The sequence below is a fragment of the Balaenoptera musculus genome, chromosome 21 (genome assembly GCF_009873245.2).
Source record: "Balaenoptera musculus isolate JJ_BM4_2016_0621 chromosome 21, mBalMus1.pri.v3, whole genome shotgun sequence".
NCBI classification, from domain to species: Eukaryota; Metazoa; Chordata; class Mammalia; order Artiodactyla; family Balaenopteridae; genus Balaenoptera; species Balaenoptera musculus.
In genome coordinates this window covers 28277374-28290628 of record NC_045805.1, presented here as the reverse complement: position 1 = coordinate 28290628, position 13255 = coordinate 28277374, and the positions used below count along the sequence as shown (strand labels likewise).

The 13255-nt window shown below is 39.1% G+C and overlaps 1 protein-coding gene across 1 annotated transcript in view; it reads right to left on the bottom strand.

Annotated features, from left to right (window-relative positions):
• Positions 1 to 13255, bottom strand: part of UNC5D (unc-5 netrin receptor D) — a 288529-nt gene that overhangs the window by 101847 nt on the left and 173427 nt on the right. The window contains exon 7 of the mRNA XM_036838629.1: positions 11488 to 11652. Coding sequence (XP_036694524.1) covers positions 11488 to 11652 — 165 coding nt within the window. The remainder of the gene's footprint in view (positions 1 to 11487; positions 11653 to 13255) is intronic.

Genomic DNA, 13255 nt, shown 5'->3' with positions numbered 1-13255 from the left:
CGTTGGCTACCCATTTTAAATATAGTGGTGTGTATATATCAATCCCAAACTCCCCATTTATCCGTCCCCATGGGAAAAGAATTTGAAAAAGAATAGATACATGTATATGTATAACTGAATCACTTTGCTGTACACCTGAAACTATCACAACATTGTTAATCAACTCTACTCCAATATAAAATAAAAATTTTAAAAATGCACTCTGAGGACATCCATCCATGCAGGACAAGTACAGAGAATAGGAGGTTCTGAGAGATTCCTCCCAGGGTTTTCCAGTTGGCTACGTCTGTTAGAGGAATCACTGGTTTCCTCAGAGATATCTGGGAAATTAGAGAAATTCCAGGACTGAATGGCAAAACCCCCCACCTGAATAAAAACCCGTAAGATCTGAGATGTACATCAGTAAATGAAGATCAGCTCTGTTAATATTTTCTACCAAAGAACTGTTCAAGATCCCATCATATTAATTAGGGGAAATCAGATGGGTACTACAAGAGACAGCTCATGGATATGACTTCTGATGACAAAGACCTTCCACAATTGCCCCTCAGCCAAATCACACAATTTGTGTGCATGAGATGATGTCATCTTCCCTCTTCCTTCTTTCAAATTTGACGTCTCTTATAGGAATGTCTTTTGTACTTCCTAAACTCAGACGCATAAGTATCCATAATGACCACACTCCCAAGGATCATTTGCATATTTCATTTTTGAACTAAATCATTTCAACGTCTAGATTTCTTACCACCTTTGTCCATTCCCACTGATTCACTGTGGGTTAGTTTGTTTTTATGATGGATATACAGGGTACAGTACGCTTTGGGGTTACAGCAAAAATGTTTAAGCATCTGTCTGCAAAGACTTTCTTGTCGGCAGTTGGCCTCAAAGTGATAAAATGCACTGTTTCCAATTCTGCTCTGAGGGAAGGTACATATTAAAATCCTTCTATCCTGTAAATTGTTTTGCTTTGATTCCCTCCCTTCCATCCACAACAGAAAAATATATGTATGTGTATACAGACATACACACTCACTCAAAACTAACCATAAATGTTCAGAGTCTATAATTCAAGCTTAAGGGAATAATCTATTGATAAACGTCATCATGATCACTTCCCTTAAGGGAGGAGTGATATTCAAATTATTTAAAAATAGTTTAGAAGCATCCTGTCAGTGTAAGGACCAGCCCTGACATAGGGTCATGGTAAGTTTCTGCTGTGTCCAGGGCGGTCCCTTTAGTTGCTGGGTCACAGGGAGGTCTGGGTAGGGAATGGATTGGGGAGGGGGTGGTGGTGAGGCTGGGGAGGGTGTTTGTTATGATGACTATTCACTGACTGCTACAGAAATACTTAGCAACTGGTATACACAGGCCATCAGTCCTGTCTAAAAAAAAAAAAAAAAAAAATGCTGCAAAAGAAACTGAATTGTGAATCTTTGACTTGTAGATTTATTCTAAGCTTCGTCAGGCCTCAGGCAAGTAGAGTCTATATCTGTGTTTTTCATCTACTCTCAGTGCCTGGAACAGTAAGTGGAATATGGTAGGTACTCAATAAATATTTGTTGAACAGGTGAGTGCTACTCAGCCTTGTATGTACTTTCAATCACAAGCATTACAAAGTCAGGGTCCCTAAATTTCCTAAATTCTGTATGAATTCCTAGGACATTGTAGCTTCTCAATGAAGGGAATGGAGCAGATGCTAGAGGCCTGCTTTGATGACTCAGTTCTTAGGGGTGGTTGGCAACCGGCTTTGCTGGGTAGGGGATGGGCTTACCTTTGTTTCAGATCTAAAAGATGTCGCCCTATCACCCTGCATATTCATCATCCAAATGGTTAATTTTAGGTGTGACTGAACTAGAATATCTCCTCAAAGGTGTCTAAAAAACAAATATCTGACAGCACTGACATGCCAGAGGTATCACTAAATCTTATATGTATAGATGTATAAAATATGAAATTTATATACATACAGATATATATGCACCTGTATATGAAAGCCACATTTAAGATTTAAAATCATAATGATTTCAAGTTTTTATACTGAGATGAAGCTTAGAGATCACCCAGCACCCCGTCTCCTGCCCCCGCCGTTTGATAGTTATGGACAGAAGGCAAAGGGATGGTGGGAGATCTGTCAAGGTCACACGCTAGTAACAAAACAACTGAACTAAGACCTAGGACTCCTTACTCCCGGTTCAGAGCCCTTTTCCCTACCCCGTGATCTCTTTCTAAATGATCACGGCAATTTTCTATTCCACTGCACACTAACTTTGTCCTCTCCCAAACACATGTACGCAAGGCCAGGGCTCTTAGGAGGATTCTGATACTCCTCTGGAAAAAGGACAAGGCCAGGGTGAAGGATAATGCACATTGGTGATGTTCATATCATCTTCATTTTCTGGATCACATGTCTCAATGCTCCTGAAGACACACACGTATTTAATTTGTAACGTTAAGGAGAAAAGATAGAATCAAAACAAAGACGTTTCCGCCATCTCTATTAATTCACTTTGTTCAGCACACCCCAGAGGGCACTGAATTCTTTACAGGAGTAGATTACTCTGTTTTAAATCACTTCCCTGATTGGGTTCTTGCCATTTCTTTTATGGCTGGTCCACTCTATGATCTCAGACATTAAATCTTTCTCTAGTCCAGACTAATATTTCTTACCCAGGGTTTTGTTGAGTCCTGATTAAATATACTGCAGAGGTAGGATCTGGAAGACACAGAACTGCTGAAATGGGGAGAGTTTGTTTTATATGACAGGAAGCCTAAATTTTGGAAACTTCCTGACTCTGGATATCATTAGTTACTGACCAAATCTATTAGATATCTTTTAAAAATACAAAAAATATGGCAAAATCGCTAATTTGGGGATGTGGGAATGTCGAATGATGGAAGTGTTGACATGTAACAAATATCATTGATCCAGAAAAGCTGGCACCAGGAAGATAACCCTGGGATCTGGAGATTGTGTATGATCTAGTAGTGCGTATGGTGGATTTCTCCCCCACCAGTGAGAAAGGATTTTTAAATGTGTGTTGACAAATTAGAATTTGCTTTATGAAAATTTATTTTCTAACACAATTGTTAGAACATGTGTATTTCATAACACGAGGGGAACTCTCAGTATAATGAAGAATGATTTTCTCACTTGGGGATCATCCAGGCTTCTCTCCTGGGCCTTCCCCTTGAGTTATTTTTAATTAGTTGTTACATCATAGAATTTTAGGACTTGTTGGGACCTCAAAGATCACCTGGTCTGTCTCCTCCTCCTAACTAAATCCCCCCTGCAAAGGAAGACTGGAAAATCAAGAGCTGTTCTCTCAGCTACTTATCAGACATTTTTGGGAAAGGATATTGACACTTTGGTCTGACACCAAGTTGAAGAATCCTCATGAGTTGTTAGGGTCCTTGTAAACCGTGTTCCTCCAACTAACAGTATGTCTCAAATTACCCCTCAGAACTGGTTCATACAGAGAACACAATTTGTGTCCCATAGATTTTAATGTGAAGCACATTTTATTTCATTAGACACTATATTAGTCAGACATATTAGGAAATGTTTTAACAAAATATCTAAAGTGTCACTTGTCAATTCTTCCACAGAACATGGAAAACACACTTGTTCTGCCACAGGAATCCCTTTACTAGAACACACACACACACACACACGTTATTATTATTATTTACACAAATGGAGTGCTTACTATAGATGTCAAATGCTTTGCATGGTTTAGGTCATTTCCTCCTCAAAACGAACCCTTTGTAATAGGTACTATTATAACTTTTATTTTACAGAGGAATAAATTTAGGCTTAGAGAAATGAAGAAATTTGCTCAGAGCATTGCAACCGAAATTCAAACTCAAGCAATCTGACCCCAGAGCCCAGATTCTTCAACCTGTTATCTATAGGATAAATGTTCAAATCCTATAGGCTCAGCTCATTCATTTCTCTCAATTCTAGGTTCATGTCCATTTCTAATTTTTCAGAAAAAGAATAACATCTCAACTCAGAATCACAGAGGACCCTGGAAGGCCATTCAGCCTTTGCTCTCAATGCCAGCTCAACCCAGGCCCATCCTGGACCAGCCCTCATGGAAACTCAACCTCTGTACCGTCTCGCAATCCCCAGTTCAGAGCCAGTGCCTTCCCTGTGCTTCTTGGGGATGCCATCTGCAAAATATTTCTCTTTTCTTTGTAATGAATTTGTATTCCCATCAACTATCTGGCCCTGTGGCTAAAATTTCCCGTCCTTAAGAAATGTTTTTAAGCTTTCTACTGGGTTTTCTGTCTCCAGTTTACACTGTCATGGGGATCTGTTCTTAGTTGTCTATCTGGTTTTTCTTGGGTTTTGTTTGTTTTGTTTTAGTCTTCTTCCTCTCTCTCTAATGTGATGTGTGTACCCTCTCTAAGTAATGTGATCTGGAGGTTATGTATCCTGTTCTCCAGCTGCCCAAATTTAATTTTAAAGTCCTTCCTATTTACAGGAGAGATGTTTTATTTCAATTCCTCTCATAAAATGAACAAAGTTAACAAGATGCGTCAGAGATAAACAATCTTCCAGACATGTTTCTGGAGTATGACAGCACTTCCTGTCCAATTCCACCAGAAGAATGTAAGCACAGTGTAAACGTTCATATGGAAATATGGTGGTGGTGGGTCAGGGGGAGTTGATAGGAATAGGAAAAAGAAGAAGAAACAGACAGAATAATTGCATTGATTTCTATTAGCTGAGAAGGAAATTCTTATGTAGGTGACTCTGTCATGACTACGTACATGTGGCACACATCTGGGAAGAAATAAAGAGAAGATGATGACAGAGGGAAAATTTCCTGCATCACAAAAGGCATCTTAAATCCTTGTTTCAGAACTAGTTGAAAAGAAAGGCCACAGATTTTTTTTAAATTGAAGTATAGTTGGTTTACAATGTTGTGTTAGTTTCAGGTGTACAGCAAACTGATTCAGTTATATATATATTCTTGTTCAGATTCTTTTCCCTTATAGGTTATTACAAAATATTGAGTATAGTTCTCTGTGCTATTCAGTAAGTCCTTGTTATTTACCTATTTTATATACAGTAGTGTGTGTATGTTAATCCCAAACTCCTCATTTATCCCTCCACCTCCCCACCCACCGCTTTCCTCTTTGGTAACCATAAATTTATTTTCTATGCCTGAGGCCATAGATTTTTAATGGTTTACTAAATACATTATCAATCATCATGGGCCAATGGATGAAGGTCAGTCCTTACTTGGGAGGGGGATTATGCTCAAAAAGACAATCAGATGTCTTTATCTTCTTGTTAACAAGGCATAAATGTAGAAAAGTCCATAGAGGGTGGATAACAAAGCAGAGACACTGTATGGTAATTTGCTGTATATGGCTCATTCTTTTTCCTTTTTATGCTCAATTCCACTCAAGATGTGGCACTAGAGTTCAAACCCTCTTATCACAAGGCACAAAAGTAAAAGTTTTAGCCTTGTAGAATTTTTAAAAAATGCTTTCACTAAGACACATGAGTATTGAGCTATCTCTATTTTCTTTTTTAACTAAGCACAACGGAAACTTCTGTTATGAGCCACTTCACTCTGTCTCGTTAAAGCTTGTTATTCACTGGTCTTCTTATTGGGTCTCATAACGGGAAAGTATTATTGGGGCATGGGAGAGAGATTGTGGCTAAGTTGCTAATGACACCACATATGTCCAAATCTACATTCTTATCACTCCTGGGGGTCTGCAATATTATATCCACATTTTCTATGCAGTATACATAAAGGCAACTCTGAATTAATCAATTGTTTGTTATGCAGAAAGGCAGCTATTGGGTATTTCTAGGGAAAATCTTTATGGAAAAAGGAATACCTACTATGGTACTACAAATGGAATGGAAATGGGTTTTTAACATTAAAACTACTTGGGAGAATTAACAAGCAGTAGGAAACTTCATGACAACTTAATGCATTGTGCTAGCATGTTATCTTGCTGATGCCATTTTTATTTCTTTGCTATATAGAATTTTACTGTGCTATAATTAACCAATTATGTAGTGCAGCTGGCCCTGAAATATAACCTTATCCAACAAAAAGTTTTTAGCAGAGTCCAATATGATTCCTGACTCTTTGCCCAAAGAAAGGACATGATGGTTTTCATTTTGGTAAAGGGACATCCCTCTGTTATAATCTTATATATGAAACAGACATTCTGTAAACCACTAGCAAAAAGTAAGAGTTGTTTCAGATGCACTTAGCTAACTCTGGAGTGAAAATTCTCTTATTCAGTGCCCTAAGAAATACAGGGAAGGGACCCAGGTAATTACTGTAATGGATAACAATGAGGCTTAGAATGATTCAAGAGAAAATGCTTACCAAGGCAACCTGTACTCTGATGTGATTACAGGCTCACCTTTTCAGGTGCTTCCTTTAGGTCACTTAAGTAGATAGTTCAACAGACAATGCGGTTAGATTATGAGATGTAGCTTGGGGATGTTTATTTGAACCTGCTATTGTACAGACATCTTTATCCTTGATGAGGTTTCCAAACTGTCACCTCCAAATTTTCTTATCAGTGTACTCAGGAGAAATGAAAACAAAGCACCATGTAACTGATCTTTCCATTTTTGAACTGTCAATGTTGAAATGACCTATCTCACATCCTGACAAGAGGGACGGATTAGCTATCAGGTAGCTCAGCCTTGAAGATTTCCTCTCTCTTTCGGGTCCCTGTGGCATTTCTCTGGCTTCATTCTCACTGCACATCTGGGCACTAATCCCCTCTGAAGCAGATTCACTCAATCCTCTGAAGCCAAAGCCCTTAGTTTTCCATCTGCTGGAATAAAAAGGAGAGGGAGCAGGCTCCCCTAACTTCTCAGGCTCAAACTAAACACCCCACTATTTTCACCCTTCTGTTCCTGCCAATGAGGAATGTACATGTCATTTACATGGACATTTCTGTGATCCTCCGGCACAGAAGCAGCTAAGTTCAGCAAGTAGAAAGGATGGTGGTCAGAAAACTACCTGATTTTGATGTTAAAGCTTAGAAAACATGGATCTACAAGTTCTTGTCTCTCGACGGTCATCCCACGTAATTATCTTCCTCGAAAAGAACTGTTCTGGCATAAAGGCACTGGATGTTTAGTTTATGCTTGTAATTTGGAACCTTGGACTCACTGCTATTGGTACCAACTGCCTGATCTTACACTCCCCGGTCTTGGGGCATTTATTTCCTTGTTGAGGGCATTTAGGTGTGGCCATCTGTGATAGCATAACACTAAGGTCCTGTGCTCCAGTCACAACTGACCTAGCAACAATCATACCCCAATATTAAAGTGATCACTCAGAGCTGGCAGCTCCATCTCTAGGAGAAATGCAGCCTTCAGGGACAACAAAAGGAATCCAGATGCTTTGTTGAGAGCTAAATAAAATCAAAGAACTGTAGGTCATCCAACAGCCAAGCAATGTCATTGTGTAACTGCCAAGAGAAGTTGGGAATTGAGGACTTGCTTTAGGGTCGTATCTGGCATAAAGGGAAAAAAAATTTAAAAGAAGGAAATCCCCAAATTGGAACATGACCTAGATCTTTCACAAAGCGACTGCTCCATAAAGCTGTTGCCAAATGCTATTTTAATCAAACCAAGCCTTCACTGGATCTCTAGCCTGAGAGCACAGCTAAGTTTCACCAAGAGCACTCTGGCGAAGTACCAGCTAGAAGCACAGAGTGATGTTGGCATCATCTAACCAGACTGCTGTTCATTGATTCCTGCAGAGATAGTAAAATGCTATTCATTTTTGTTGACATAGGTAGCCACTCTCTGTCTGAAAGGGCAGAATATATCCCGGTGTTGGGCTCTTAGAAACATACCCCTTTCCCACTGATGTATAAATACATCTCATTCACCTCTATGATTTCACAGGCTTCACTCTTTTTCCATCACAAAGCTTAGTCACTGTAGCCATCAAGAGTTTCTGATCATGTCTGACAGACATCTTAATATGCATATTACAGAGGCAAAGAATGCTGGAAAAACCCATGCTTAAGTAGAAAAGGGAATAGAGGAATGAATAGATTGAACAGAAAGGAAAGGCTTACACAGCATTTTAAACTCATGAGGGGATTTAACAGAGCTCTCAACCTTCAGTGCTGAACATATTCTAAACCTCACTGTTTCCCGATCCGTTTTGTTTCCACTATTGGAAAATGTAAACAGAATATCCACTAAACTGCACATGTGAGACTAAAACCACACATGGCCAATGTCCATAGGAGGGTTTCATTCAGTAATTAAAGCAATTGCCTGAACCTCGGCTTGACTGGCTCCAAGGAAAGAACTATGCTTTGGAACTTCACACGTACATATGCGTTTGTGATGGTTAATTTTATGTGCCAACCCAACTGGGCCATGAGGTGCCCAAATATTTGGTCAGACATTAGTCTGTCAGGGTGTTTTCAGATGAAACCAACATTGAAATTGACAGGCTGAGAAAAGCAGATTGCTCTCCATAATGTGGGTGGGTCACATCTAATCAGCTGAAGTCCTGATCCTCCCCAAGTAAGAGAGACTTCTCCTGCCTGAAAGCCTCTGAACTGGGCCATTGGCTCTTCCTGGTTCTATAGCAGCCTGCCAGCCTTTGGACTTGACCTGGAACATTGGTTCTGCAGATTCTGGACTTGCCAGCCTCTATAATAACATGAACCAATTTCTCATAATAAATCTCTTTACATATGTATGTATGTATGTACGTATGTTTATAGCCTGTATCTTATACACGTATCCTATTGGTTCTGTTTCTCTGGAGAACCCTGATGAATACAATATCTCAGATTTTAAAACTGGTATCTAGACTGGTCACTATCCTCTTCGTGCTGGTAATTCCTTTTAGTCCTAAACATAACTCTTACTCAACTAAAAAATAACTATATACTGCAATACAAGTGCAAATGAATAATATTCACATATTTGATAACAATTCTTTCTCACATTAGGAGCTAACCATTGTCTGTCTTCAATCAGTAACTCTAAGACTAAGTGTCAGTCAACCAAGGCTGAAGCTTGACATTCATAGAATTTTCCCCAAGCCCAAGTTCAATTGGTGGTTGTTAGGAAAGGTTATTACTATGGTTATCTAAAATTCAACCAGTACTTTCTTATTTCTAATATTTCAAAAGTGTCTAATGATCATCTAAACTGTAATCAGTAACCACATAGTTATACTGTCAACAGCTTTTTAGAAGATATATGAGATTAGAGTCCTAACTACAGTCCTAATCAATGGAAAAATATGTTAAAAAACGTTAAAAACAGTCATACCTTAAAGGTATATTTCAGATAAATCTGGTGGTAGTCAAGGGTGGCCAGAAACACATTTCCTTAAACTTCTTGCTAATGAGTTTGTGTTGCTTCCTTACATTTGAAAAGACTGGAAAAGACACCTCATCAAACAACATAGATGAATGACCAGTAAACAAATGAAAATTTGCTCAATATCGTTAGCCATTACGGAAATGCAAATTAAAATCTCAAATCTACTTACTCATTAGAATGACTTACTTTAAAAAGACTAATACCAAGTGCTGGCAAAGATGTGGAACAATTAGCACAGTTACATCTTAGTGGTAAAAATTTAAATGATTACAGCTACTGTGGAAAGTTTCTTATAAAGTTAAATATCTAATTATGATATGACCCACCAATCCCACTTCTAGGTATTTACCCAAAAGAAACGAAAATACACGTCCACACAAAGATCTGTACACAAGGGTTCATAGCAGCTTTGTTCATGGTAGCCCCCAAATGGTAACAACCCTATGTCCGTCAGCTCATGAAAGGATAAACAAATTGTGGTAGATCCATCAAATGGAGTACTACTTAAGAATAAGAAAGAACTAATTACTGACAGAGGTAACAGCATGGAGGAACGTCAAAGGCATTATGTCAAGTGAAAGAAAGTAGAAGGTGGTTGGGGTAGGAGGAAAGGACTGACTGCAAAAGAGCAATGAGGAGACTTTTGGGATTAATGGAAATGTTCTCTGTCTTCTTTGTGATGGTGTATACAATCGTACATGTTTGTCAAAATTTATCCAACTGCACAATTAAAATGGGTGGACTGTATCATATGTAAATTAGACATCAATAAAGCTGATTAAAAAAAAATGTTTCCTTACATTTAGTAAGGGGACGGAATGTATTTATTCGAGAGCAGGCCCTTTCATCACTGAGACTGGTGGGTAAGTTCCCTTTAATTACAGACCCTTGTATTGTATCTGACACACACAGGCTACTCAGTACTAGTACCAGCAAATAAAGGAACTATGGGCTATGAGAAAGTGCTTCTTTCAATGTTTCAATGTATTAACCATTTAGACTTATTTTGAAAATACAACTGTTCGTAGAGGCTTGCTTTCAAGCATAGCTAGTCATATTGATACAGAAAAATAAATGCAACTTAGATGTTTCCTTCATACCATAATCTTCCCAAATAAAAAGTGACATATATTCCTGAAAAGATGACAAACTATTGAACTACACTGTTTTTTTTTTTTTTTTTTTTTTTGCTGGATATTTTCCAAGAAGGCAACCTGGTTCTAGAGAATAGGTATGCCCTGAATCTCCTGTTTTTGAAGGATCTAAGAAAAATCAATACACCTTAGCACATCTGAGTGGGCAAGTAGAGAAGGAATTGATATTTACTGAGCACCTATTCTGTTCCATGAAATATTCAAATACATTCTTTTATCACTGAGCCTTGATAATAACCAAGAATAGGTACTTTTTTGGTACTTACAGTCAGAGAAGTTAAGCAGCTAAATGACTTGCCCAAGATCACAAAGCTAGTAAAGGACAGCACCAAATTAAAACCAGTCTCTATGTGTCTCTATCTGACCCTCCCATACTTTCATACCCAGGCAGACAGTCACTTGAAGATGGTTGTAATGTAATCTCAGGAATAAAGCAAAGGCTTGGGAGTTCTGAAATGAGCATTCTATTTCCTGCCTTGCCAGACCAATTTGATACAAAACCCACCCACCTCCTCAGTTTTGTAAGGTAACAGTCACAACATGTCCCTTTGTCCCAGAACCATGGTCTCTGAGGATCATGAAACACTTTATAGTGCTGTAAAATTCCTGGAAGAAATACAAGCATTTGGTGATCCGTATCAGAATTTCACCAAACCTAAAAATGCTGGCCCCTAAAAGAAAAGACTTGCTAAGCTCAAAAGTCTAACTCATTTTCTTTCATCATGTCTCTTCAAATCATATCCGGTTACGTCCATCATAAATATATGCATTTGTGGAACTGACAGTGATAACGATGTTTAAAATTACCCCATCTCTACTAAACATCTCTTTGTCTACTTTTCGACACTTTTCACCCATTTTCTCTTTGCTCTGGGAGATTTTGTTTTCTGTGAACTTATTTCACCGAATTAACGGTCATGGCATTTCTTTTCCTATGCTGGACAGACACAGAAGATGTGCAACAGAAGGTGTTACCTAGGATGCAGAGACCATCTGTGCAGTTCTCGGATTCCTGGCTTAGGCCTTCGCAGAATTTGCCCCCGTTTCTTGGGGCCGGGGCTGTGCACTCTCGGATCCGCAGATGCTCGCACTCTGGGCTGCAGACTGACCACTCACCCCACACCTCCCAGCTCCCGTCCACTTCAAAGGGAAACAGAGGGAACCATCGTTAGAATGAATCTGGCAGCCATTGGGAGACTCACCCCAGGGCCGCTGTTGTTCTTAGAGCTGGATTTTAAACCGTCACCACCACCACAAAAACAAAATAATATATGTGTTTATCTTCTCTCCGTGGTTTCTTTCCTAAAGAGACAGGCTAACAAAAGCAGTGGCGTAATTCTCTTGCTATTTCAGGATGAGACCAATTTACTGAATTCGGGCAAATATTTGAATTACCCATGCCCTTGGGTTAGCTAATAATGTTATTATCCATTCTTTCCCCATCTTTCATGCCCAAATGCATCTTAGACGGACAGATACACTATGTGCAAGAACCACTGGTAATCACCGCTTCCTTGTGGGTTGATAGTTTAGAACAGAGAGTAGAATAAATGCTCTTCAAGTCCTAAAAGCCCCTCAATAATAAAAAGTTAAACCCATATATACTGACAGTATTAAACTTAAACAGGTCAGCCAAACCCCAAGATGCCAAGACTTACACAAATACAGTTTCTTGGGTCGTGCATTGCTGCTGTATGTAGAAACGAACAAACTGAATCTAATTCCTCTAAAAAACCACCCTAGAGATTATGGCAGCTGTTGGAGACAAGTGTCCCACTATCTCCCAGGAATAGGCCAACTATGCTTATGTGGGTTACTGAAGACACTGCCATTTTTAATCTAGAGCAGCTAGTCAAGAGTAGGGTAAAATACAAATACTGAACTTGAAGCAAAATGTCTGAGTCCTTATCTTGGTTCTATCAACTTCTTGGTGGAGCAACCCTAAGCAAGCACTTAGCCTGACCTCACTATTTCTGTCAGCTGGGGGTCATAAAAATCACAACACAGAGCTAAATGACATTACATGTATACATGTATCTTGCACAGTACCTGGCACATAGTAAGCACTCAATAAATGTATATTGAATACAAATTCAAAACAAAGCTCCAAGCATATTCTGCTGGTGAGAGCCTGGCCTTAGCTTTGAGTGGAACTAGACTTGCAATTTTAAAGACACGAGTCTCTGGTCCAGTGTCCTTGGAGGTAATGTTTGATCATGCATGTGAGACCCAGGATCAATTCATTTCTCAGTGGGAGGATATGCTTTCCATTCAGAAAGTCATCTTCCATCTCAGCTACTCCTCATTGTATAAATTGGGTGAGAGCCAGTAAGATGAGCAAAAGAACTCATAAAAGCCATATTTGGTAAATGAAGCCTCCCTCTATTCAGAAAGGAAGGCAAGCAGAGCCCAAATTCGAAATGGAAACTGCTGTGATACGATCTCTGCCAATTATATTGCCAATAAATACAAAGGTAAAACTGATGAGGCGAGTTGATTGGTGACTGATGATAAAAGGTCAAGGATTTGGTGCCTGTTTTGTGCTCACAGACAACTCACTTAATCCCTATTATACAGATGAACGCTACAAAATGGGAGAACCCAAGGAGAGAAGGGGATGGCTTAGCCCAATCAAACACTGGTAGTATAAAAATACGTCAAAACGTATTTTGGCTTATTGATGGTGAGCGTCTAGGGTCATCTGAGTATTAAGAAAAATTTATGCCCCCAAACAGAGGTATTT